General features: G+C 38.6%; 1 protein-coding gene across 1 annotated transcript in view; it reads left to right on the forward strand.

The window, feature by feature from the left end:
• The window catches only part of CALN1 (calneuron 1), a 566,516-nt gene that overhangs the window by 260,093 nt on the left and 281,314 nt on the right, over positions 1-25,109 (forward strand). Inside the window, exon 4 of the mRNA XM_063457364.1 lies at positions 747-859. Within this exon, the coding sequence (XP_063313434.1) occupies positions 747-859 (113 nt within the window). The remainder of the gene's footprint in view (positions 1-746; positions 860-25,109) is intronic.

Here is a 25,109-nt window from a genome sequence, read left to right on the forward strand (position 1 = left end):
TAAAGGTAGGATTAAACAATGCTATTCGTGTGTAAAATATGTTTCGAGACACGTGAAACATTCTATTGTTTATCTTTTAAATTGTAAAACACCTAGGAATAGGAGTGGATTGGACAATGAGATTTTTTTTTTTTTTATATTTAAAGATACTTTTTCATAGTAAAATGTTGCACAGCCTTAAATGGAAAATGCTATTGTACTAAAGACTTTTAAAACAGCACGGTAACCTTTTGAGTCTGCACAAAGCCACCGGATGGTGACATTGCTGCTTGGTGTGCAATGGCCAGGGGTGCTCATAGCACTTATTGCCGCGTTGAGCCCATATTAATGCTGCACTCTTGCGCATGCACAGCACTAATGTCTATAGAGAATATTGCAAGACTGCAGGAGCCTTCATAAATAGTGAAGTGACAAAGCATGACCGAGGTAGCTCTACCTTTTGTCAAGTGGAGAAAAAAATACATAAGACAAAATAGTTCATACTTTACCTTATGTATTTTATGAGAAAAAGATTTATAAAGAAAAATATTTAATAGTGAGGAAGTGAAGAGGAGGAGATCGAAGCAAAGTAAGTCTATAGTTACAGAGATTTTGTAAGCAAAGTTAAGCAGTATTGTTCAATAATGCTACAACTGAAGTGACCATTTTAATGAAATTCTTCAAATGTATACTCATCACAAGAATCAATCTAATACAATAATAATTATTCTGTAATGTCACCATCTTTCTAATCTTTATGTTTTTAGGGGATGGTCAGGTTGACTTTGATGAATTTATGACAATTCTTGGACCTAAACTTGTGTCCACGGAAGGTCGAGATGGATTTCTTGGAAATACAATAGACAGTATATTTTGGCAGGTGAGAAATGTTGTTTTTAACATTGCTTGATTTTTGACAATGAATAACTGCTGCTAACAATGCCATTTTAATAGTTTCCCGTCATGAATGAAATCTGTATTACACTTTTCCTTCTGCTTTGTCTGTCTGTCTATCATCTATATTTTTCTCTCTGTCTTACCTTATAACCCATGCACATGTCTACAAGAAATCACAAATTGGTTGTTTCCTAAGAACTTATATTTGCTTGCTTATTTCAGAAAATGTAAAATGCTGACATTGCTATCATTGGAAAATGAAGACATTGCATATTTTTGAGGATAATTGACTTACTATGGCAAAATATTTTCTCCTTAAAGTGCAAATGTCGTGAAAATATTTAATGGATATAAAAAGGAGAATTTGAATCCATACATTGATATAGGACAATGCACAAACATACATGTCATTTTAGTGTTGGCATAATTTTTGCAGCTTATATCAGTATACTTTGTTTCTATTTATTAACTATTAGTGTAACTGGGCAAGGCTTATTCGTATATCTATAATGCATAGTTTCTAATCTTACAATTAAAAAATGTTTGACAGGACCGGTCATTTTGTGGGATTGGATAAAACACATTTTAGGTGCGAGCTCTAATGCATGAACTACCCACAAATTCTATATGAAGAAAAAGAACCTCATGTCATGGTATTTGCATGCATACTATGACTAGAAACATCTTTAACATAGTTATTTACTAAAAGGAAAATAAATTCACAGTTAATTTAAGAGTATTGAAGTATAGCTTATATAAATAATTCTTTCAATCTGGCTATTTTGGTCTTAACTTTGAAATTAACTTTGAATTTACTTTGCATTCTCAATTTAGAGAATAGCCCTGTGTTCCTGGTCCACTAAATCTTTGTGAATAGGAGGTCTACTTTAAAGTAACAACAAAAATGAATTTTGCAGAGTGACACAAATATATTTCTCTGCAAGCTCTGGATAACATAGCCTGCATGATAATGCATGATGCTTTGTCATGCAATTATATCATTATATCATCATTGTAATATGTGGATGTGGCACTGTCATGTGTTGGGTTTTTGTATTTTGCAGATGTCAAAAGCTGCATTGGAAACACCTGTGTTGATATTGTGAAATGCCACTTGCAAAGGTTTTCATAGTGTTAAAGATAGACTTAAAGGGTTATTCCAATTATTCCAAAGGGTTATTCAGTGATTGGAAGTGGTCATAGTGGTAGGAGTCTGTATGTGCAGTGTTTTTGCTTGAAATGCTGCACACACAAATATATTGGCACTTGTGTGCCGGGAGTTAGTTATACCCCTGGCATACGTGACTTTACTATCCATGAACTGTGTTCCGGGCTGCTTATTGTCAATTCTGTGCATATTTTATGTCTCTCATAAGCTGAAATGGGCTCAGCTTCAACCCTTGCAGGCAGAGCCTGCAAAGAGAAGGCTGAATGTACCCTTCCTCCATTAATGTATTCAATCTCTCTGCTTCTATCCTTCATTAATATTTGAAATCTTGTTTTTTTTTCCCCCCTCTCCTCTCCTATCCACCCCCACACATCCACCTCTGCTCTGAGCCAGCAAAATTGTCCAATCACAGGATTCTCTATGACCATTTGACTGCTATGAAATAATGCTACTTTACTCTGTCTGATGTGTTTTGAGTATGATTACATCAACTCACTAAAGTGAGAACAGCAGGAAATACTAAATTAATTAAAAAGTGAATTTCAAAATGTAGACCAAGTCAAAATAGAAAAAATAAATTCTGTTTAGTTTGGATTTTGTGGTTTTAAATCTGAATTCAATTTGAATTCTCACTTTAGTGGATAACCCTGAATTTGATTGATAGTGTTTTTTCAGATAATTTTTCAGGTAAAAACAAATGCTTAGATTCATATTGGTGGAATGAATCCCAACTTTATGAGTAAGCAGTAGTGATGTCCCGAACGGTTCGCTGGCGAATAGTTCCTGGCGAACATAGCGCCCCCTATTCGTCATCATTGAGTAAACTTTTAACCTGTACCTCACAGTCAGCAGACACATTCCAGCCAATCAGCAGCAGACCCTCCCTCCCAGATCCTCCCACCTCCTAGACAGCATACAATTTAGATTAATTCTGAAGCTGCATTCTTTTTATTTTGTATTATTTTTTTTTGTGTGTTTGTGTTTATAATACATTATCCTCCATAGCCAGTAACCTGTGTTTATTATACATTATCCCCCCCCATAGCCAGTAACCTGTGTTTATTATACATTATCCCCCCATAGCCAGTAACTTGTGTTTATGATACATTATCCCTCCATAGCCAGTAACCAGTGTTTATTATACATTATCCCCCCATAGCCAGTAACCTGTGTTTATTATACATTATTCTCCCATAGCCAGTAACCTGTGTTTATTATACATTATCCCTCCCATAGCCAGTAACCTGTGTTTATTATACATTATCCTCCCATAGCCAGTAACCTGTGTTTATTATACATTATCCTCCCCATAGCCAGTAACCTGTGTTTATTATACATTATTCTCCCATAGCCAGTAACCTGTGTTTATTATACATTATCCCTCCCATAGCCAGTAACCTGTGTTTATTATACATTATCCCTCCATAGCCAGTAACCTGTGTTTATGATACATTATCCCTCCATAGCCAGTAACCAGTGTTTATTATACATTATCCCCCCATAGCCAGTAACCTGTGTTTATTATACATTATCCCCCATAGCCAGTAACCTGTGTTTATTATACATTATCCTCCCATAGCCAGTAACCTGTGTTTATTATACATTATCCCTCCCATAGCCAGTAACCTGTGTTTATTATGCATTATCCCCCATAGCCAGTAACCTGTGTTTATTATACATTATTCTCCCATAGCCAGTAACCTGTGTTTATTATACATTATCCTCCCCATAGCCAGTGACCTGTGTTTATTATACATTATTCTCCCATAGCCAGTAACCTGTGTTTATTATACATTATCCCTCCCATAGCCAGTAACCTGTGTTTATTATACATTATCCCTCCATAGCCAGTAACCTGTGTTTATTATACATTATCCCTCCATAGCCAGTAACCAGTGTTTATTATACATTATCCCCCATAGCCAGTAACCTGTGTTTATTAAACATTATCCCCCATAGCCAGTAACCTGTGTTTATTATACATTATCCTCCCATAGCCAGTAACCTGTGTTTATTATACATTATCCCTCCCATAGCCAGTAACCTGTGTTTATTATACATTATCCTCCCATAGCCAGTAACCTGTGTTTATTATACATTATCCTCCCCATAGCCAGTGACCTGTGTTTATTATACATTATTCTCCCATAGCCAGTAACCTGTGTTTATTATACATTATCCCTCCCATAGCCAGTAACCTGTGTTTATTATACATTATCCCTCCATAGCCAGTAACCTGTGTTTATTATACATTATCCCTCCATAGCCAGTAACCAGTGTTTATTATACATTATCCCCCATAGCCAGTAACCTGTGTTTATTATACATTATCATCCCATAGCCAGTAACCTGTGTTTATTATACATTATCCCTCCCATAGCCAGTAACCTGTGTTTATTCTACATTATCCCCCCCATAGCCAGTAACCTGTGTTTATTCTACATTATCCCCCATAGTCATTTATCGTTGGACCTAGGCAGCATGATGTCTTAGGCCGGCCCAGACAGTGAGTGAGTGAGTGAATAATATAATATATATGTTCAGAAACATATTAGTAATATATGTAAATCGGGTTCATGCAAAGAGGGTGAAAAGGTATTAAAGAAAAACACACTTATTGCATTAAATTTACAAAGCCAAACTTTTAAAAGCTTTCCTCATTTCTTTCTCGGGATGAGGAATATATCGGTTGTAGACTGAGGATTTCCATCTGCCCAATCTTTTAATAATATGCACTGGAGTGTCAGTGTTGACTGTAATATAATAGCAGTCAGTTTCCTTCACACGTGTGCGTTTCAGGGCCTGCCAGGGCACAGTGTCACACCAGTGCAACTCATATCTGGTGTAACAGTAGTGTACATTTAAAAAAAAACACAAAAAAAAAACAGGGGTCTTGTTGTCACCTTTCGGGGACCCTTGGTGTTGTACGTGGCTGGGTGGAGGAAGAGACCTTCAATGACATTAGTGAGGACAAGGAACTGGGCATGGCTAGCTTGGTATCTAACCTTGTGCAAATGGGGAGTTTGTGGTTGTGCAAATGGACTGTTTGCAGTTGTTTGCGGTGCGTTAAACGGGGGTTTGGTCTGTCACTGTGAAGCGGGCGTAACCCTTACACTACATGATCGATACAACATCATTCCTGATGTTTTAAAGCACGTTATTCCAAACAATTTAGGAATATTAGGTGATTTATGCCCTTTATGGATTAAAACCAGACTCTGCATCAACTATGCCATGGATCCCCCTCTGGCATGCCACAGTCCAGGTGTTAGTCCCCTTGAAACAACTTTTCCATCACTATTGTGGCCAGAAAGAGTCCCTGTGGGTTTTAAAATTCGCCTGCCTATTGAAGACTATGGCGGTTCACAACATCACTAGTAAGTAGTTTATTTACTTCTGATTAATTAATCCCTTAAGGACGGTGGGCGTTCTATTCCGTCTTTTTTGGGGTGGCTCTAAATGCCCGAGGGCAGCACAGAACATCCCCGCCATCCTGAGGTCTGTCTGGGAGCTCAGGCAGCCCCCCTCTGCCTGATTTGGCCCTCCTGGGCCTTGTGATCATGGGGGGCCTTGTGATCACATGGCTGGAATAGCCGGTTTCTTCAGTGCCTGCAGGGGGACTGCCTGAGCTCCCAGGCTGTCCCTCTAGAGCCTGCAAAAAAAGTTTTTAAAAGCAAGTAAATGTTAATAAAAGCTTATAAAGTACATAAAAAGTACTTAGATTAAATATATATATATATATATATATAATATATATATATATATATATATTATATATATGTGTGTAAAAAGGATGAAGATGGAAAGCACTCCAAGGACTTCGTTTAAAATTTAACTTTTATTCGATTTCCAAAAATAAAAAGGTCAACGTTTCAGCTTGATATTCTCAAGCTTTCCTCAGGACACCCATCAAGCTGAAACGTTGACCTTTTTATTTTTGGAAATCGAATAAAAGTTACATTTTAAACGAAGTCCTTGGAGTGCTTTCCATCTTCATCCTTTTTATATTTCTATGTTTGGATTAAGCACCGGGCATTATATTACTTAATTTGGGTGGAGTGCAAGATTTGTTGGTATTTATATATATATATAGTGGTCTAGTGGAGGTCATACCGTGCAAGATCCCAGATAGTCCAGTTGAGGCATACTGTGGAACAGGATCCCTGGTGGTCCAGTGTGTTTTGCACCAATATCACGTGCAGATGACTTTAAGAGCTGCCAGTCAGTGACTCAGTGATGGATGCTCTCAGTCACTGAGAAGTGTCAAGGGACTGTAAAGTCATCTGTACCCAACCTCTCCGTCTAGCAGGTGATGGGGCGCAGGTCAGAGCAGAGAGGTCTAATGCTCTCTGTGCCAGTTTAAAGATGGATCCAGAGCTTCAGGTCCAGACATATACCAGCCCAGACAGTATATATTATATTTGTTTTTAGTTTAAATGCTGTAAGTTAATGAGGCTAGAGATTTAGAACTGTGATATCCACATTTATACTACATTTATACTACAACTCTTATAGTCTTTGTTTGGTCATCATATGACCCAACACTGCTACATTAAACTGTGCATTAATATGTAATTGTCTATAATAGAGCTGATAACTATATACATATTTATAATTATCTAGATGCTCAGAATAGCTGAGGTAAATGAGCACTGCAACTGTTTTATTAGTTTCAAATATGTGCTAGGCTACATTATTATCTTTTATTTAATAACCTTTAAGAAAGAAATATTGCATTCAATTCCAATTATGTGCATACTGTTCTGGATCAGAAAGATAAAAATGCCTATATGATTGAGGAGGTAGTGTAAAAAAAAAGCTCCCCTGAATACGTCTAGACTTGGAATTCAACTGAAGAGCTATATTTTTTACAAGTCAGGATATAACAATTTAGTTTTTCCTTTAATAAGTGATGAAATGCTCACTAAATATGCAGGGATACAAACTTCAATTTGGATGGAAGCACAAAGCATAGAAATGTCACAAAATTGACCATTCATCAACTGGAATCTAGAAAATAAACATTTGGACAACAAATGTTGGACCTCTTACCTGGCTTTGGGCATCACCCCTCTCCATCCTCTCACTCTATATGTGTGCTTTGAAGTGTTAATGGAAAAAAGAGAGTGATTCCTAAACACATGGCTTGTATGTGCTAGGTTTTACTACAAATAATACAACCCTTCTAAGTATCATGCCAAATAATGCCCCATGATGTCCTTAATTTACATTTAAAGAATGCAGTTTGATAATTGACACATCTAATAAAAAATGGCAAAAAAAAGTTGGTACAGTGACATAGAAGAGATGGTTAATGGTCATGTGAGGAGAAGTAGATCCAGGTATTATCTACATATAGCAGGATGAAGTATAAAAGAGAGCGAAAAACGTAGGAAATATTATAGGTGTTATCAATTATGAACAAATTTCTAACTTCACCTATCTTAGTATAACAATATATAATGTACAATATAACCAGCAGCCAAGACACAAATTAGAACCTCCCATTAGAACTACATATAGGCGATTTTGTACTGGACACCTACATATATTAACAGGTTGCCAAGAGGAAGTGTGTAGAAGAAGAACATCAGTAACATTTTCAAGGGATGGTAAGTTACTAGACATTTACAAATAGGAGTTAAATGCTGTTCCCTTCTATGTATGACGTATACTTCATTGGGGTTGAGTATGTGTTTGCCATTGCTATCTTGTAATTTTTTAATTTTTTTTGCCCTTTCCTACTGTCATTGTTTCCCTAAAAATGGTTTGGTACATTTTTGGCAATTCAATAAAAAAGATTTGAAAAGAAAATGCTCTATGCTTTTAGCAAAGATCTTTATTAAAGAAACACTATAGGGAAAGGAACATTTTTACTCACTTGTGCCATTACAGAGAGACCATATAACTATTCCATAGCAGAGTGATCCTACCCATTAGGGCAGTTCAGATCCGAAATGCGAGTAAGTTCCCCCTGCCTGACAGATGCAGCAACATCCGACTATCATTTGTCTTCTTTGAGCCTCGTCAGCAAAGTGTAGCTGATATCCTTTTTTAGACACAGTGAGGATGGGTCCATGTCTGAATTACTCTTTTGACTTAGGGATACTCTAATTAAATACATTGTAGAAAAAAAAATAGAGAATATGGGACCTCTGTTAACTGTTAACCTCTGTTAAATACAGTCCTCTAAAGAATATAGGATAGGTTTTGTTGTATGAGAGCATGTTTGAAGGACAGTGGGATAGTTCTAGAAGAGACAGTGAGTTAATGAGGTGTTTAATAGATGAGCCCAGTGGGAAGCAAATACAATTAATGAGATGGGGTAGAATAGTGTCAAGTGTAGAGGTTATTAGATGTGAATAGGAAGGGAGAAAATACTATTATGAATTTTAGAGTGACACAAAACAGCTGGTAAACAGAACAAATAAAGCATAGACTGGTTAAGGTGAACATAAAATATATGTAATACGATTCCAGATAAAATCTGATGCTTAGCATACAAATTCAATATGTATCCCAGTTAAAGGACAATCCAGAGTTGATAAAAGTTACTTCAACACCATGACCATTGCAGTGATTTAAAGTGGTCACAGTGCATGGAGTCTGTATGTGCAGCATTTCAGTTTAAAATGCTGCACATACAGAGATAGCAGCTTGCTGCAAGAAGTGTAAGCAAGTGTTCCCCACTTCATGCCGCACGCTTCCTCCCCTCAGCCCATCCTCTTTGATGTGCCTCCACCTGCAGTGAGGGGGAATGATATCCTCAGAGTAGGAACAGGTTGAGAGAGAATTTGGTCTCCATATGAGATTGCAGGTAACCTTTAGCTTTTTAATGGGTGGGTGGGAGGGAAGGCATGCCAATAAGGGTTACTCAATTAAAACACAATTTTTTTGGCTGGAGTTATCCTTTAATCCAAATATTACTCTAAATTGGTGTTAAAAAAACATGTCAGTAAAATAAAATTGAGGGGGATTTTAAATATTTGTCCTATGATATGCCGTTTCACATAGGGTATGTGCCTTAAAGTAGCACTACCTAATCCCACATATTATTGGTGTGCAGATTAAGTAACAGGTAACATCTCTCTCTCTCTCTCTCTCTCTCTATATATATATATATATATATATATATATATATATATATGTGTATATATATATATATGTGTGTGTATATATATATAATATAAATATATATACACACACACACACTGTAAGTATGGACAGGTTAAGGTTTTGGAATAACATTTATATCAGTGGAATAACTGGAGTTGGTGTCACCTAGAGCAGTGACTAATGGTGCCACCTGCCCATGTCACCTTCCGTAGCCAGACCATATGAGATCCAAGTGGTAGAGTGGTGAGCTCTTCTGCTGCAGGTTAAGACCCTGTGTATTGTTGTGAGTTTTGTCCCTCTTTGTCAGAGTATTGCCATTGGCTGGCACAGCAACACTTCGATACGGTCAGTGATAGTGTTGGAGGTAGAAAGGGATATGGAAGGTCTACACCTATGCCTGCACCCAGAAGGTCTCTGGGCCCTGTGCAGTGGATGAGACCATTCTCACCAACCCATGAAGGGACAAAGCACCCTTTGCATGGGTTGGTCGAGATGCCCTAAGAAGGCTAAGGTAGTGCCAGCCCTGTTGTTTTTACCCCTTCTGATGGTGTCACCTGGTGCAGTCCCCACTCTTTTGTCCCTCTCTATATACAGTGTATATAATGATTTGAGTATGTTTGATATAACATCTGTCTGTTTATCGTCCAACCAGCCATGTATCTGAGCATCCTCTATCTTTCTGCTTTCTTAAAGTGCCGTTCATTAAACAATCCGTGTTTTCTTTTATGTTTGAATAATTTGTTAGGCTGCCTTTCTCCTCATCCGAATATACACAGTACATTTCTTTTTTGCAATTTAAATTGTGGTTTTAATGCTTTTATTTGGTTTTGTGAAACGCAGATGCCAAACATCATAAGCCAATTTTCATTCATAAAGAAGTTTGGTCAGCAGTCATAATTTTTCAAATATTTTATTACAATCAAATTTTCCTAACCCTTTTATTTGCCTGTTCATTCATTTTATGTATTTTTTTGCTGAGGCAATATGCTTCCTTATTAGCTTTGCATGGCAGATTATAAAGGCCAATAAATCATGCTCATGACAGGAGTGTGTAGAATGTATCATCTTACTTTCTATAGTAGTCAAAGATAATTTACAGTTGTATATTTTAAAAATTACTAAGAAAATTATTTCTCTAGAAGTCACAGGGGAGCCAAAATATAACGTTCTTACAATGTCAGCCAAAATATAAAGTTCTTACAATGTCAATCTCACAATGCAAATTTTTCAAAATAATTTGACCCTGAGGGCTTCAAAGCATATTGTGCTCAAAAACATGTTATCTGTTTGATGAATAACAGAGGTAACAGGTAAATGAGAACACAATCCTCCATGGTATTATAAGGTTATGTTTAAAGATACCAACAATTAAACTTTGATATCACGACTTTCTTGGACATGCCAACTACCTGATTACAAAATACAATTTGAAGCTAAGAAAACTTTAATAGAAAAAATACATCTACAATACTGTTTTACAGGAACTTTGATTTGATTGAATTAAAATTTGTTCAAATACAAATAAAGAAGATTCTTGTGCATCACGTCAGTCAAAAAATGAAATGATCCAGGCAGAGGCATTGATTGGGTCAAAACACATCTGGGACTTGAGCCCAAAAATAAAACTCCGCTCCTGACCCCTTCCCAAACCCTGTACCGTCACAATTTCACCGCTTAACACGCCTCTTGGCAAACTCAGCTATTTACAGACACACACAAATGCACATGCACACACAGGGCTGCCACCAGAAATTAGACCCCTGGGGCCCGCCTCCAATCCCGCCCACAGGGTCCTCCTCCAAATCCCACCCACAGGAATACACACACAGACACAAACACACACACACTGATACAAAAGGACATACATGCATATAGGCATACATACTGACACACACATACTGAGACATACACACATATACAGACACACAGGCATACATAGTGACAGACAGACACATACTAACATACATACAGACACACATACATGAGGACATACAGACACATACATACATACACACTGACATACATACATACAGACACTGACATACATACACACATACATTCATAATGACCTACAGACACACATATATATATATATATATATATATATATATATATATATATGTATATATATATATATATATATATATATATATATATATATATATATACAGACATACTGACAGACATACTGACAGATATACAGACACTGACATCCATACATACACACATACATTCATAATGGCATGTAGACATACATACATTCAGACTGACATATATACAGACATACTGACAGACAGACATACATACTGCCATACATGCCTACAGACATCCATACACACATACACACAGACATACGTTCATAATGACATGCAGACATACATAATGACATACAGACATACAGACATACATTGATACTGGCATACATACATATATACATACATACAGACATACATACATAATAACATACAGACATACATGCATACAGACATACATCATGACATACATTGCTACTTGCATACATACATACATACAGACTTACATACATTCATACAGACACACACACACAGCTCATTTTTCAGCCACCCTCCTGTTACTTACATTTTCTTTGCAGGAGGGTGGCTGGGGCTGATGGGACTGGGAGTCAGCACAGCTCTCCCTCACTGCCGGGCGCACGCTCCTCCCGCGCGGAGTGAGCTGGGAGGAAGTGACCACTTCCTCCCAGCAGCACTTGCTGTGGCTGCGTTTTTTTTTTTTTTTAAAGGAGCCCAGTCGCGCTATACCACGGCCACAGCGCTGACCGGGCCCCTGAAGATATAGAGCCCATCGGGTGGCCATAAGTGCGTGGGCCACCCGATAGGCCCCATCAGCGTGCGGGCCCCAGTTCCGCTGCTACACGTATACCTCACAATTACTGGTAACTTGTCTTTGGTGTCTACATAAGTGGGATACTAGAAGTATTGTGAATGCGTTTAGAGGCTGTTTGTGGAATTGCGTGTGTGTTAAGGGGGCTGTTTGTGGTATAGTGTGTGTAAACTATTTAATTCCCCTACTCTAACCCTTTGTGTCACTATACCCCACTCCCTCTAGCATGTAAGCTCATCGAGCAGGGCCCTCAACCCACTCCGTTCCTGTACGTCCAGTGGTCTGATCTCAATTATGTGTCTGTTAGTCCACCCATTGTGCAGCGCTACGGAATTTGTTGGTGCTATATAAATAATAAAATAATAATAATAATAATAATAATAAGATCATCTGTTTGTTTTTGTGTTTGTGGTTTAGTATTAATAATAATAATAATAATAATAAGTGTGTCTAGGACTGTAGAGAGGGAGTGTGTATTCACAGAGGCTGTAGAGTGTGTTTATAGAAGGTGCAGTGCACGTTCGGGAGATGGATGTGTTGAGGAATGTAGTGCGTGTTAAGGGGATTTTATATGTTTTTGTTGATGATGCAGTTTGTGTGTGTGTGTGTAGGGGATGTAGTGTGTGTGTGTGCTGGTGATGGACTGTGTGTCTAGGATATACAGTGTGGTGCTGGGGATGCATTTGTGTGTTTTGTTTGCTGGGGATGCACGGTTCATTGGGATGTGTAGTGGTCCTGTTTAAAATATGTATTTTGGGATATGGCTGTAGTTTGTGCAGATAAATATCATAATATAAGAAAAATAATTAAATAAATTCATATGTCAAGTATCATCACATCACCATTGGCGTGTCCCGGATACCGGAGATGGCGCCTATGGTATAGAGAATCGTGTTTAAACTATATCTAATTATAATATGTAAACATTACTATGATAACAAGCCAGAGTGTTCAAAATCGGCAAAAATATAATGTGAAGATAGCCCACTCAAATAAAGAGAAGATGCTATAATCATGCAGGAATGTGCTACATGCAAAGTGTAAAATTAAGTGTGTCGGTATCAAAATAATGAATATATGCTTACAAAGGTTAAATACACCTATTCAACCCAACATGGATCAGTAGCTATAAAGCCTTACAAAGTATAATAATGAAGCTGCCCAAAAATATAATGTGGCAATAGTGTGCCTCTGTTTCATAGGCTAGAGAAAGACAATATATCAGCCTAGGAACACCTATAGTGGTCACTCCTCAGACGGCCACTAGAGGTGCTACCTGGGTTGTGCAGCACTGCCGTTTAATGTATCCATGCTCAGCATGGAGGCACTGAACTTTCCCAATAGAGATGCATTGATTTAATGCATCTCTACGAGGAGATGCTGATAGACCAGGGCAGCGTTTTGCCGTGCATGAGTAATTTCCTACCAATGCGCATTGGATTGACTTAAATCATCACTAAATAGTGGTTTTAGAACTATAGTGTCAGAATTCCATATTTGTGTTCCTGACAGTATAGTATATATAATTTGGTGAAAATGTTCATTGATCATATAATTTGTAGCCAACTGTTACTCAAAATATGGCCAGCTAGGCCATAGATTAATTAGTTATATAAGCCTTGGTGGTGAGATAGTTACAATGTGGTAGGTGGGGGCATATCTACTAAACTTTAACAATCAGCAACTGGAAAGGCCCCATCTCATGGGGAAGGTGTCTGTGGGTGGAGGGCATTGTCTTTACATTAAAATAAATCAATAAACATGTTATTACAAAAATAAAATGGGGGGATCATTCTAATGCGCCCCCTTTCATCACCCATATTTGTTGAACCGTGGAGGTATGGGGGTAGGACAGTGAGCTGTTCCCATCCTTTTCTTAAAGTTGGGGGCACCGCATGGTGTATGTAAAAACTTACTAGTGACTGGGAAGCAGTATTTTGCGGTAAGACTGACAAGGGGAGGTATAGAAGTTTTTTTTATATATCAGCAATCAGCCAGTGGCTGCTTAGTGAAAGGCACCAAACTAAATTTGGTCAGCAAGCCATTCAGTAATGTGGAAATTCTGTCAATGATGCATTCACAATCTGACTAGATCTGAATCTAAATTTTCTGTCATTTTTGTTTTTCCCAATACAAAATGCAATGTCTATGATTTAATGTCCAGTTTGATCTCCTGTTATGGGTACTTGCAACAAAAACTGCGTCATGTCTGCTTAGTAAGTACCACAAGATTAATGATCAGACAAAGCCAAATCTATCAGCTATGTGTTGCTTCTAAAACGCAGTGGTTAAAGCTTGAACACATGTCATGGGGAATGTCCCTCATTTCGTTGATATCACAGGTTTCAAAGCTGTCAAAATTGGTCATCGACTCCTGTGCAGTTTGCCCGAGGTCATAATCATATCAGTGCTTTTTGATTGCTGAAGCTGTGAAAATGTTACAACAGATATTATGAAAGATGGAAAAGTTTTAACTATTTGAGTGAGGGTTTTTATTTTTTATTTAGGTTTTTTTGTTAGATATTGGTACGATATTTGCCAGCGGATGTATTTCCATGTACTTAGTAGACCATACATGTGGATCATTATATGGTTTTATTATTTATAAATGATTTCTTGAATAAATGCACATTACAAATGTTGCCATAGTAATATATAAAAATTGCATTCTTTATTTTTTCTTCATTTGAATTGCTCAAGTTGGGAGAATATGAAAAAGAAAGCGTGAAAGAAAGAGCCCTACATGATACTCAGTCTGTTACCCACTAGTGAGCGATTAGTTGTAATTTATGAAATGCATAGTAATAGTTAATTACAATGAGACATGTAGTTAATGAATTCATAATGACTATAGTTTAATTTATGGCAAACCCCACTAGATGTATAATGATCATAATATTTTATTTTAATCAGAGTAAGTGCTTGGTGAATATATAAAACTAGTACAAATTAAAACCTAATGGATCAAGATGAGAAGGATTGCAATGCAATAGCAACATTCCACAGCAGTCAAACTCTGATATGTTATTAAATATGGCCTTTATTTAAGAAAGATGTATCCATAAAGGCTTCCATATTACAATTTCAGTTACAATTGCCCATGTTGGCTTTAACCCATCATTTTTACTGCTTTTAAATATAAATGTAAATACACACTATACAAAATAGTAAATAATAAAAAGATACTCACAATTAAAGTACATGCATCTGTAATAGATTCCCAGCCTTTACAAACACTGCAGGTTAGCAATGGCAACAAGGAAGTGATCAGCGAGTCAGGATGGTCTACCTTGAAAATGTACAACACCCACTGTCACAAAGATTCGCCCACTATGCCCAACCCACATAATTCATCTCCGCCTACTTATCAGTGTGCAGGTTACAGGGTCTACTCAATAAAGAGAGAATTGCAGGGAATTGAGATGGTAATTTTAAACTTATGGCCAAAGTAGCCGAGTTTGAAAAATTCTCCCATTCAGCTGCACTATTTCAGCCTAAAGTTTTAAATTCCCATCTCAACTCCCTGCACCTTTCTCTTTACTGATACAGTATACAGAGGTATACAATAAGCAAACAAGCTCACTGATACACATGCTCAAAGACTGACAAGTTCACTGACACAAAACACAAACTCACTGATACACACATATACGCTCACTGACAGACAAAACTCTGACTCTAACACAAGCTTACTACAGGCAAACTCATTAGTATAGACACACAAGGCTCACTACAGACAAGCTCAGACACACACAAGCTTACTATAGATAAGCTCACTGACACACACAAGCAGTGGCATCTTAACATTGTTATGGGCCCCTGAGCAAAGCAGTGCACTGGGGCCCTTCCTACACAACAACTCACAGGAATAAAATTGTAAATTATCGATACAAATTAAGATTATATTTATTGATACCTCCAACAAATGCAATACATACATACAATACATACACACAGACTGCTGAACACATTCACACACAGACTGCTGAATACATGCACACACCGGCTGCTGAATACACGCATACACCGACTGCTGAATATACATACACAGCGACTGCTGAATACACACACAGACTTCTAAGTACACACACACAGACTGCTGAGTACACACAGACAGACTGCTGAGTACATACACACAGTACACTGAATACACACAAACACAAAGGCAGACTGCTGAATACACACAGAGAGACTGCTGAAAAACACAGAGAGACTGCTGAATACACACACAGACTGCAGAATATATACACACAGTACACACAACAAACACACACAGAGACTGCTGAATACACACACACACAGATGGCTGAGTACACATAGACAGACTGCAGAGTAGATAAACACAGTACACTGAATACACACATAAAAACACACACAGAATGCTGAACACATACACATACTGCTGAATGCATACAGGCTGCTGAATACATACATACAGAATGCTGAACCCACACACGCAGACTGCTGAACACACACACACACACAGACTGCTGAATACACACACACACACTGCTGAACACACACAGATAGACTGCTGAATGTACACAAACTGCTGAATGCACACAGTCTGCTGAATGCACACAGGCTGATTTATACACAAAGGTTGCTTTACACAAACACAAACACACACACACACACACACACACAGACTGCTGAATACCTACAGACTGTTGAATACACAAACAGAGACTGCTGAATACATCCAGACTACTGCATACACACAGTGACGGGTGTAGTGTATGTGTTTGTGTGTAGGGGTGCTGTGTGTAGGGATACAGTTTATATGTGTGTGAGGGGTACAGTGTGTGTGTGTGGGGTGGGGTGCAGTGTGTGACAGGTTCTATGTGTGTGTGTGGGGGTGCTGTGTGTGTGTGTGTGTGTGTGTGTAAGGGATGCTTTGTGTCAGGGTGCTGTGTGTGTGTGAGGGGTGCTGTGTATGTGTGAGGGGTGCTGTGTGTGTGTGTGTGAGGGGTGTTATAATATAAAGCAATCTTTAACAGGTAAACGCTACATTAGAAAACTATTTAAGACAGTGGGTTTTTTGTACAAATATAGTTAAAATAAATTTAAACCAACAATAATCAACAATACAATACCCTAAAAGGTGCTGCATATGCCCAACCTCCTTAACCCCTTAAGGACACATGACATTTCTGACATGTCACAATTCCCTTTTATTCCAGAAGTTTGGTCCTTAAGGGGTTAAAGTATTTGCATTACCAAAATATCAAAATATGCCAGAGTTATATGAGATCTAGATGAATGGCCTCCTGATGGTGCAGCTCCTACAAAGTTTAGTGTTAATTGAGATACGAGGAATACATTAGAATGAAAGCAAGTCTGGAATCACATTTAAATAATGTATCTCTTTAACCTGGCTATGGGGCCATATGGGTGCCCCCTCAGGGTGCATAAACTATGAACCGACTCTGTAAAAACTTGGTTTGAGCTGAGAACAAAAAGGATAAAGAAGACAAACCATAGGTAGAAAAAGGTGATAGGGTATTAGAAAAAAGAAAAGGGGGGGGGGGGGCAAAATAAGTAAGCATTGTTATATTATTACACAGTAATTTTGTATGGCAAATCAAAGTGTAAAAGCTGCATATAAATATAGCTACAATTAACCCTCTTAACGTGAAAAGAAAACTCAACAACTTTACTTTATTAAAGTTGCCACGGTCGCCATCTTTTTAAGTATCTTGGTAGACGAGATATCAGCTGTCAGATGCCTGTTACATAATACTAACATTATATGCTGGTATAATTCATACCACTTCCTGCAGTGCTTCAGGAATAATGGCACAAGTATCTGCTTTGGATAAGCATATGTTGCCCTTGCATAGTGCTGATTACAGTAAAAATTTGGTAGGGAGGATGTTCTATTGATGTAAATACCATGACATAAATGTGCGTAATGGCAACTGAGGAAATTGGGACAATGACGATGCAGCTTGCCAGTAGAATATTGATTCAGGTTTTGGCACTATCCCAACCAAACTGTGACTTCTGGAAAATGTGACAATAATAAGCTAATTATATGTCCAATTCCATGTTTAATCGAGTTCTATATTTATTTTTATTTTTTTATATACATTTCTCTATCATGAATCTATCATGAATCTGAAGGATCCATATTTAATACTTAGAATTTTTCTTTATTTGTACAATGATTATAAATCACATTACAAAAAGATCTGCACAGGCATCCAGTAATGAAAGATTGTTGTGTATTCTGGCAAAATTGATAGAACTCTATATATCTGTCTTGTTGTTTCACCCACATAGTTTCATGCCATGTTAATAAAAGAAATTGAAAGAAATAGTCTTTGCACTCTATTACTGCAGACATATTGCAATCTCCACGGGGAACAATACAGTTCAGCTTTAATCCAACAAATTAAAAGGACATATATGGACTCCCAAAGAGAAAAAAACAAAGCATTGGGTTACTGACTAGCTTTATAACTACAGGCACAAAAAGCTTTTTAAAGAGACAATGTAATTGAGCAACCCTGATGATTCACAACTGACAGGGTTAAATCCTCTGGAAGAGTCACTGGACAATTTCAGGCAACATTTAAAGAAGCACTCTACAGTCAAAAATATGGGGAAACAAAATAATACTGTTTAGTAGATGTAGCCCCAATGAATACATGCATGTATGCATTGGGGGTATATATTTAAATAGTTTGCAAAAACTGAAGTTCTTATGAACTGCAGCCTTTGCAAGCCCTCTCCTTTTTCCCTGTAAGGACTTCCAATCTCTTCACAGGATAATAACCAATCAGAGAATTTTCATTGAGGAGTCTCTGAAGCTATCTTCCCATGCATGCGCACATACTGGCTCATGCACGCGCATTGACTCATGTGCATGCGACTGCTCATACACACACACGCACACAGTGTACCGCTGGTCTGATCTAAGCTCTGAGACCAAGTAGGCAGAGGGAGGCAGGCACACAGCTAACAGAAGCAGTAAAAATCCTTTCTGGCTGTTTGATTCATGTTCCTTTATTTCTCAAAGCACTTTTATAAAATCAGGAGTATCCTTTTTAACAGGATACTCATCACCAATGAAGCTCTTCAGCAAGCTAATGTGCTTTATGGGTGTGGTGTTGTCCTTTAAGCAGGTGTATACATTGATCAAACTAATGGTAAAATACAAACCATAAAAATGAAAACTACAGCTGGAATCACCTTAGACGCAGTTTTATGTATCAAGATGCAGAGTAAAGAACACTATAGTGTCAGGAATATACTAATAGTTGTGTCAGGTAGCTGTCCAGCCTTCCTTACCTCCTGTGAAAAAGGTAGTTTTGTCGTGACTGGTGCCATTCACGCTTCATCTACTTGGTTGAGATCATCAGTTTTGATGGTCTCAGCCAATCCAATGCTTTCCTGTAGGAAAGCATTGGGATGCTAATGCTATTGTGCATGTGGGCAAAATGCTGCCCTGTGCCAACCAGCATTTTTTTTTTATAGAGATGCATTGAATCAATGCATCTCTATGAGAAATATTCAGCACGTCCATGCAGAGCGCAGGGACACTGAATGCCAGTGCTGCACACTGTGCAGCACAGACCCAGGAATCACCTTTAGTGGCTGTCTGAGTTTCTTCCACTAGAGTTGTTCCTAGGCAGTCATGTAAACACTGCCTTTACTCTGAAAAGGTAGTGTTTACATTAAAATGCCTGCAAGGGCATACTATACACACCAGAATAACAACATGAGTTGTTCTGGTGACTATAGTGTCCCTTAAAATGTATAAACATTCAGAATTCACTCTAAATCTCGATATACATATGCATACAGATGATATACACAGCATCTTAAAGAAACACTCTGATGTTAAAACTAGCCCTATTTATGCCAAGCACCCCCCTCTATTAAAAAAAATAAATGTGTGTACTTTCTTTTCCAGAATAGAGTACCTTTTTTCATTCTTTACTAACATTTTGTGAAAACTACCAAATTTTGATCAAAATTGGAATTCTGTTCATTTACTAAAGCCAAATCTGGTTGGAATATAGTTCTCCTGATTGAGTAAGCATGATTTGCCTGATGCATTCAGTTTTCTTTTTAAAATCTGCACTTTTTTAAATCCATATCCAAATAGCACATGTCTAATAGAAGGTATAAGATCTAAAAAAATGTATCAAACATATATATATATATTTTTTTGCAAATCTTTATTTTTGTTGTGCATGGTAATAACATAGCAGATCTTACAATACCCTAACAGCACATGCAGGTTCAAGATTAAACATAGCATAGAGAAACAAAACTGTTGATCAGCATTTTGATTAGACTGCATATTTTAAGGGTGGATATGAAGAGGAAAACAAGAACAAAACAGGAATTAAAAGGGCATGAGTTTTCCTGAATGAACAAGGATGCTTGCCATGCTTCTAAGGCCTAGTGGGCTGTGGTGCGTGATGTAGGCTTATATACAACAAGAAATTCATAATGGTTTATAATGAGCCCTAATGGGTGTGTTACTTGGGTGTATATGCTACATCCTTCGGTAGCTAGGCAAGTTGAACAGATAGTGGTAGCTTATAGGGCATGTCAAAAAGTATCACTCATTTTTATCTTAGTGAACTAAAGAACTCAAAATATGTAACACATCTAGGCTATAGGCCGCATACTCAGCAGGATTAAACAAGACATGTACAGAGCAGGCTAAAGAGTTGTAAACCACTGGGTGCTTGAGATGTATCTGCATCTAGCTATGCATGATACGAAACAAACCACTGAAATAAAGAAATAGACTTATTCTAGTTAAACAAAAGCAGAGTACTTATAGATGATAGGGCTTGTAACAGTCAGAAGGCAATGTGTAGCCGCATATTTAGAGCTGCCTGTGGGTAAGTCCCGGTATGCACGGTGTGGTAATGTCCAGGAATGTGGTCAGACGGTCATCCTATGCCCATAATCAGGAACCAGCCAGCAAGCAGGTGTAGGGACCACATCCAATTTGGCCACTCAGTTGGCCCCAGGCCTTCTCAAGGGTCCCTGTGCATTTCTCACTGCTCCTGTCACTTTCAGCACCGCAAGCAAGGTCCTGGGTGGTTGTAAGATGGAAGTGTCCCGTCTGGATATGTTTGATTGTCTGCGTTCCAGGTCTGAAACTGGCAGATTTTGGTACCGTTGAATAAAGCGGCTTCCCCTTGTCTGGGAGACAGCCAGTATCTCACCTGAGTGGCAAGCAGATTGGGTGTTTTGCCGATTAACTATCCCGGTCTGTGGAGCCAAGGCGATCCACGTCTGATGCACTTGGTCTCCAGGCTCCGCCTCCCATCAAACATAAATTTTTAAGCACAATTTAGCTGAATGCAATCTGAAGAATGCACATTTAAAAATTATCATTAACTTGCTTTTTTGAAAGCAAACAATATTAATCAAGACTATAAATAGTTAAAAAAAAAAAAAAATCATTGGTGACTTGGGCTAGCCAGCTCTATATTATAACTTTTAAAATAATTCAATAAATGAGCAAGCCTATGGAGTCAATATAAACCTAATCTAACTATATGAAAGCTGAAAACCTTCTTATGCCCCACCTGCCATGACGCATGTGGGGGTTTATGGAGCACAATTAATCTAATATCTGTAAAAAAATAAAATCACATTTTCTGAATTTTCATTCTTCTTATTTCTTCATTTAAGTCATAAAACAGCCAAATAAAAATGAAAATATAAAAAAAAAAAAAAAAAAAAAAAAAGGATTGCTAAAAAAATCGATAAAAAAAAAATAGATTTTCACCCGGACCCTGCATCAACTGACAGTTCAAGATTGTAAAATGCTTTATAAAGCCTACACAATACAAATTTGTTGAGGATAGTTATTAACAAGTCTGGGAGAGATGTGGGAAAATACTCTATGTAAGCCAGAAACAAAATGTAAAAGACACTGAGAAGAGACAATAATTTCTTAGTTTACCCTAGTTCTTGCATACTGCTTAACCCTCTCCTCAAGGCACACCTAACAGTCCAGAATTTAGGGATTATTCCAAGTGAAAAGACCTTAGAGTCTAAGGTGTTTTTTTTGTTTTGTTTGTTTAAACACCTTAGATACACTTGGATAATCCCTATATCCTAGACCAGAGGTAGGCAACCTACGGCACTAGTGCCATGCACGGCACTCGAGGTGTCTTTGCACGGCACTCAAGGCTGCTAGAGACAAATAGGCTCTGGCCTATCAGGAGTCCCAGTAAAACTTCAGATATCTGTTAATCCGAAAAGGTGGTGAAGGACAATCCTCAATTTATGCATTGCAGCACGTAGAGGAAGTGATCTTAGATCACTTCCTCACAGCCCTTGTGAATAGGAATCCACACTGTAGTAGAGCAGCTCGCAGTTGCTGTTGCAGCTCCTGTCCTTGACATATACCTGGCCGGTCTGGTCCCCACTGGAACCCAGGGAAGCCACCCAGACTGCTAGATATACACAGGAATGCAGAATCCTGCATTCCTGTGTAATCCCTCATACAAATAGTACGGACAGCCCACACACAAACATACACATAATCTGCATAAACGCAACACCACTAACAATCCACATACATGCACACAACCCCACATGCAGTCTCTCACATGCAATACCTCAAACAGCCCCCACACATACTACCAAACACACAATGTGACATATCCATTCACACAATTCCACAAGCAGCCCCCATACACAACTCACATTCATATGTATCATATACAATACCATAAACTACTCATGAACATATACAATATAATAGCTAATATACGCAGGGCCGTCTTTAACGTGGGGCAAACTGGGCAGCTGCACCGTGAGCCCCGCTGGCCTCAACTATTTCTAACCCCCGGGCGGTAATCCGCACACTAAGGAGGCCCACCGGGTGGCCTGTGCACAAAGGGCCACCCGGTGGGCTTCTGTCAGCAGGGTCCCGGTGGCGCACTTAGGCGCTTTAACAGTGCGAGCGGGCCCCTTGCTTTTTGGCAACAGGCTGGGAGGAAGTGACGGCCGTGCATCACTTCCTCCCACAAAGAGAGGAGCGTGCGGGAAAGAAGAGTAGGCAGAGTGGAGGGGGGCTGGCCGAGAGAGCCAGACCCCAACTCCCAACACCTTCAGCCACCAGCAGGAAAGGTAGGAAACTGGAGGGTGGGTTAAAAATTGTAATTTTTGTGTGTGTCAGTATATCTGTATGTGTGTATGTCTGTGTCAGTATGTCTGTCAGTGTGTGTGTTAGTATGTCTGTGTGTGTCAGTATGTGTGTGTCGGTATATCTGTGTGTGTCGGTATATCTGTGTGTGTCGGTATATCTGTGTGTGTCAGTATGTCAGTGTGTGTGTGTCAGCATGTCTGTGTCAGTATGTCTGTCTGTGTGTGTGTCAGTATATCTGTGTATGTGTCAGTATGTTTGTGTGTCAGTATATCTGTGTGTGTCTGCATGTCTGTGTGTGTGTGTTAGTATGTCTGTGTGTGTGTGTCAGTAAATCTGTGTCAGTATATCTGTGTGTGTGTGTGTCAGTATGTCAGTATGTCTGTGTGTGTGTGTTTCAGTGTGTATATATCTCTGTGTGCGTGTATATGTGCATACATCTCAGCATTCACACACTAACACTACACACAAATACACCCCTACATTCAAATTTCAATACTACGTACAAACACATGTCTGTGTTACACACCAAAATTATATGTAAATACACCCCTGCATTCAAAAACCAACACTACACAAATACATGCTTGCAGTCATGCCAACACCACATACAAACATATTCCATACAAAAACCTGTTTACATTCAAACACACAAAAACCGCTAAGTGCTAAGACCTGGGAACATGGGTAAATGGTAGAGCCCCAGCACTCAATGCATTACTGGAGTTGCACGACAGATGGGGATCTACCTTTTAATCACTCGTGCAACAGGGAGGCCCAAAAAAATTCTTGCACCTCTCTACTTTAGGTCCGCCACTGTGTTGAGGTGGAGGACGTGATAGCACGCCTGGGGAGGGGGGACATGGTCTAGGGGGCCCCAAACAAATGCTTTGCCCAGGGTCCAGTCAATATTAAAGACGGCCCTGCATATACGCACAAATACAACGATACAAAGCAATTACAGTAAAAATAACACAAGCAGGATACAGCAGCATAAACACCTCATTTAAAAAAAAAATAGGACCGGCACGCTACGGGACATCACAATCCTATATCGGCACAGTGCTGCTAAAAGGTTGCCTACCCCTGTCCTAGACTATTAGGTGTGTCTTGAGGAGAGGATTGGGGAGCATTGCTTTAGAGGTCCCAGGTAAATTCACTTTAAAGGAACACTATATCGTTAAGAATACAAATAGGTATTCCTAATGCTCTAGAGTCCTAGTCACCTAAACTGTGACTAGGGCCTGTTCCTCAGCGAATAAATGGGTAATTAATCATTTATTTGCTTACCTTTATCCAACGTCGGGCTCCCTCAGTACTAGTGACCTCTCCTCCTCCATCGACGTCAGCTTCCGAGTGGAACCGAATGCGCAAGTGCGGCCAGAGGCACGCGCGCATTCGAACACGGCGCATAGGAAAGTATTATTTAATGCTTTCGTATGGGGATCTTTTTTTGGCACTGGACTCCGTGAGAACGTCCAGCGTCAAAAAAGTGGGATTTACTCAGTGTAAATCGTGGAAGCGATTTCTCTGAAACTGCTATGTTTTCAGCTGCAGGGTTAAAACTAGGGGGACCTGGCACTGTCATGGTATTTACAAATCTGAGAATTTAAAGGACCACTATAGGCACCCAGACCACTTCATTGAGCTAAAGTGGCCTGGGTGCCTATAGTGGTCCTTTAAATTCTCAGATTTGTAAATACCATGACAGTATGCCAGCTCCTTGCATTTGGGAATAAATGCAAAAGGCCATGCGCTTTAAAAAAAAAAAAAAAAAAAAAAAAAAAAGATTTGGATTCAAATGGTATTTTTTTTTTTCAATAAAAGAAACAGAAGATGATTTCTACAGCTTAGTGACTCTCTAACTTGAAATTATTAATAATACATAAACTGCAGTGTGAGAACAACAGGCTTTTAATTATAAATGAAATATATTTATAAAATACAACTCAC

This window comes from Pelobates fuscus, chromosome 1 (assembly GCF_036172605.1).
Source record: "Pelobates fuscus isolate aPelFus1 chromosome 1, aPelFus1.pri, whole genome shotgun sequence".
Classification (NCBI taxonomy): domain Eukaryota; kingdom Metazoa; phylum Chordata; class Amphibia; order Anura; family Pelobatidae; genus Pelobates; species Pelobates fuscus.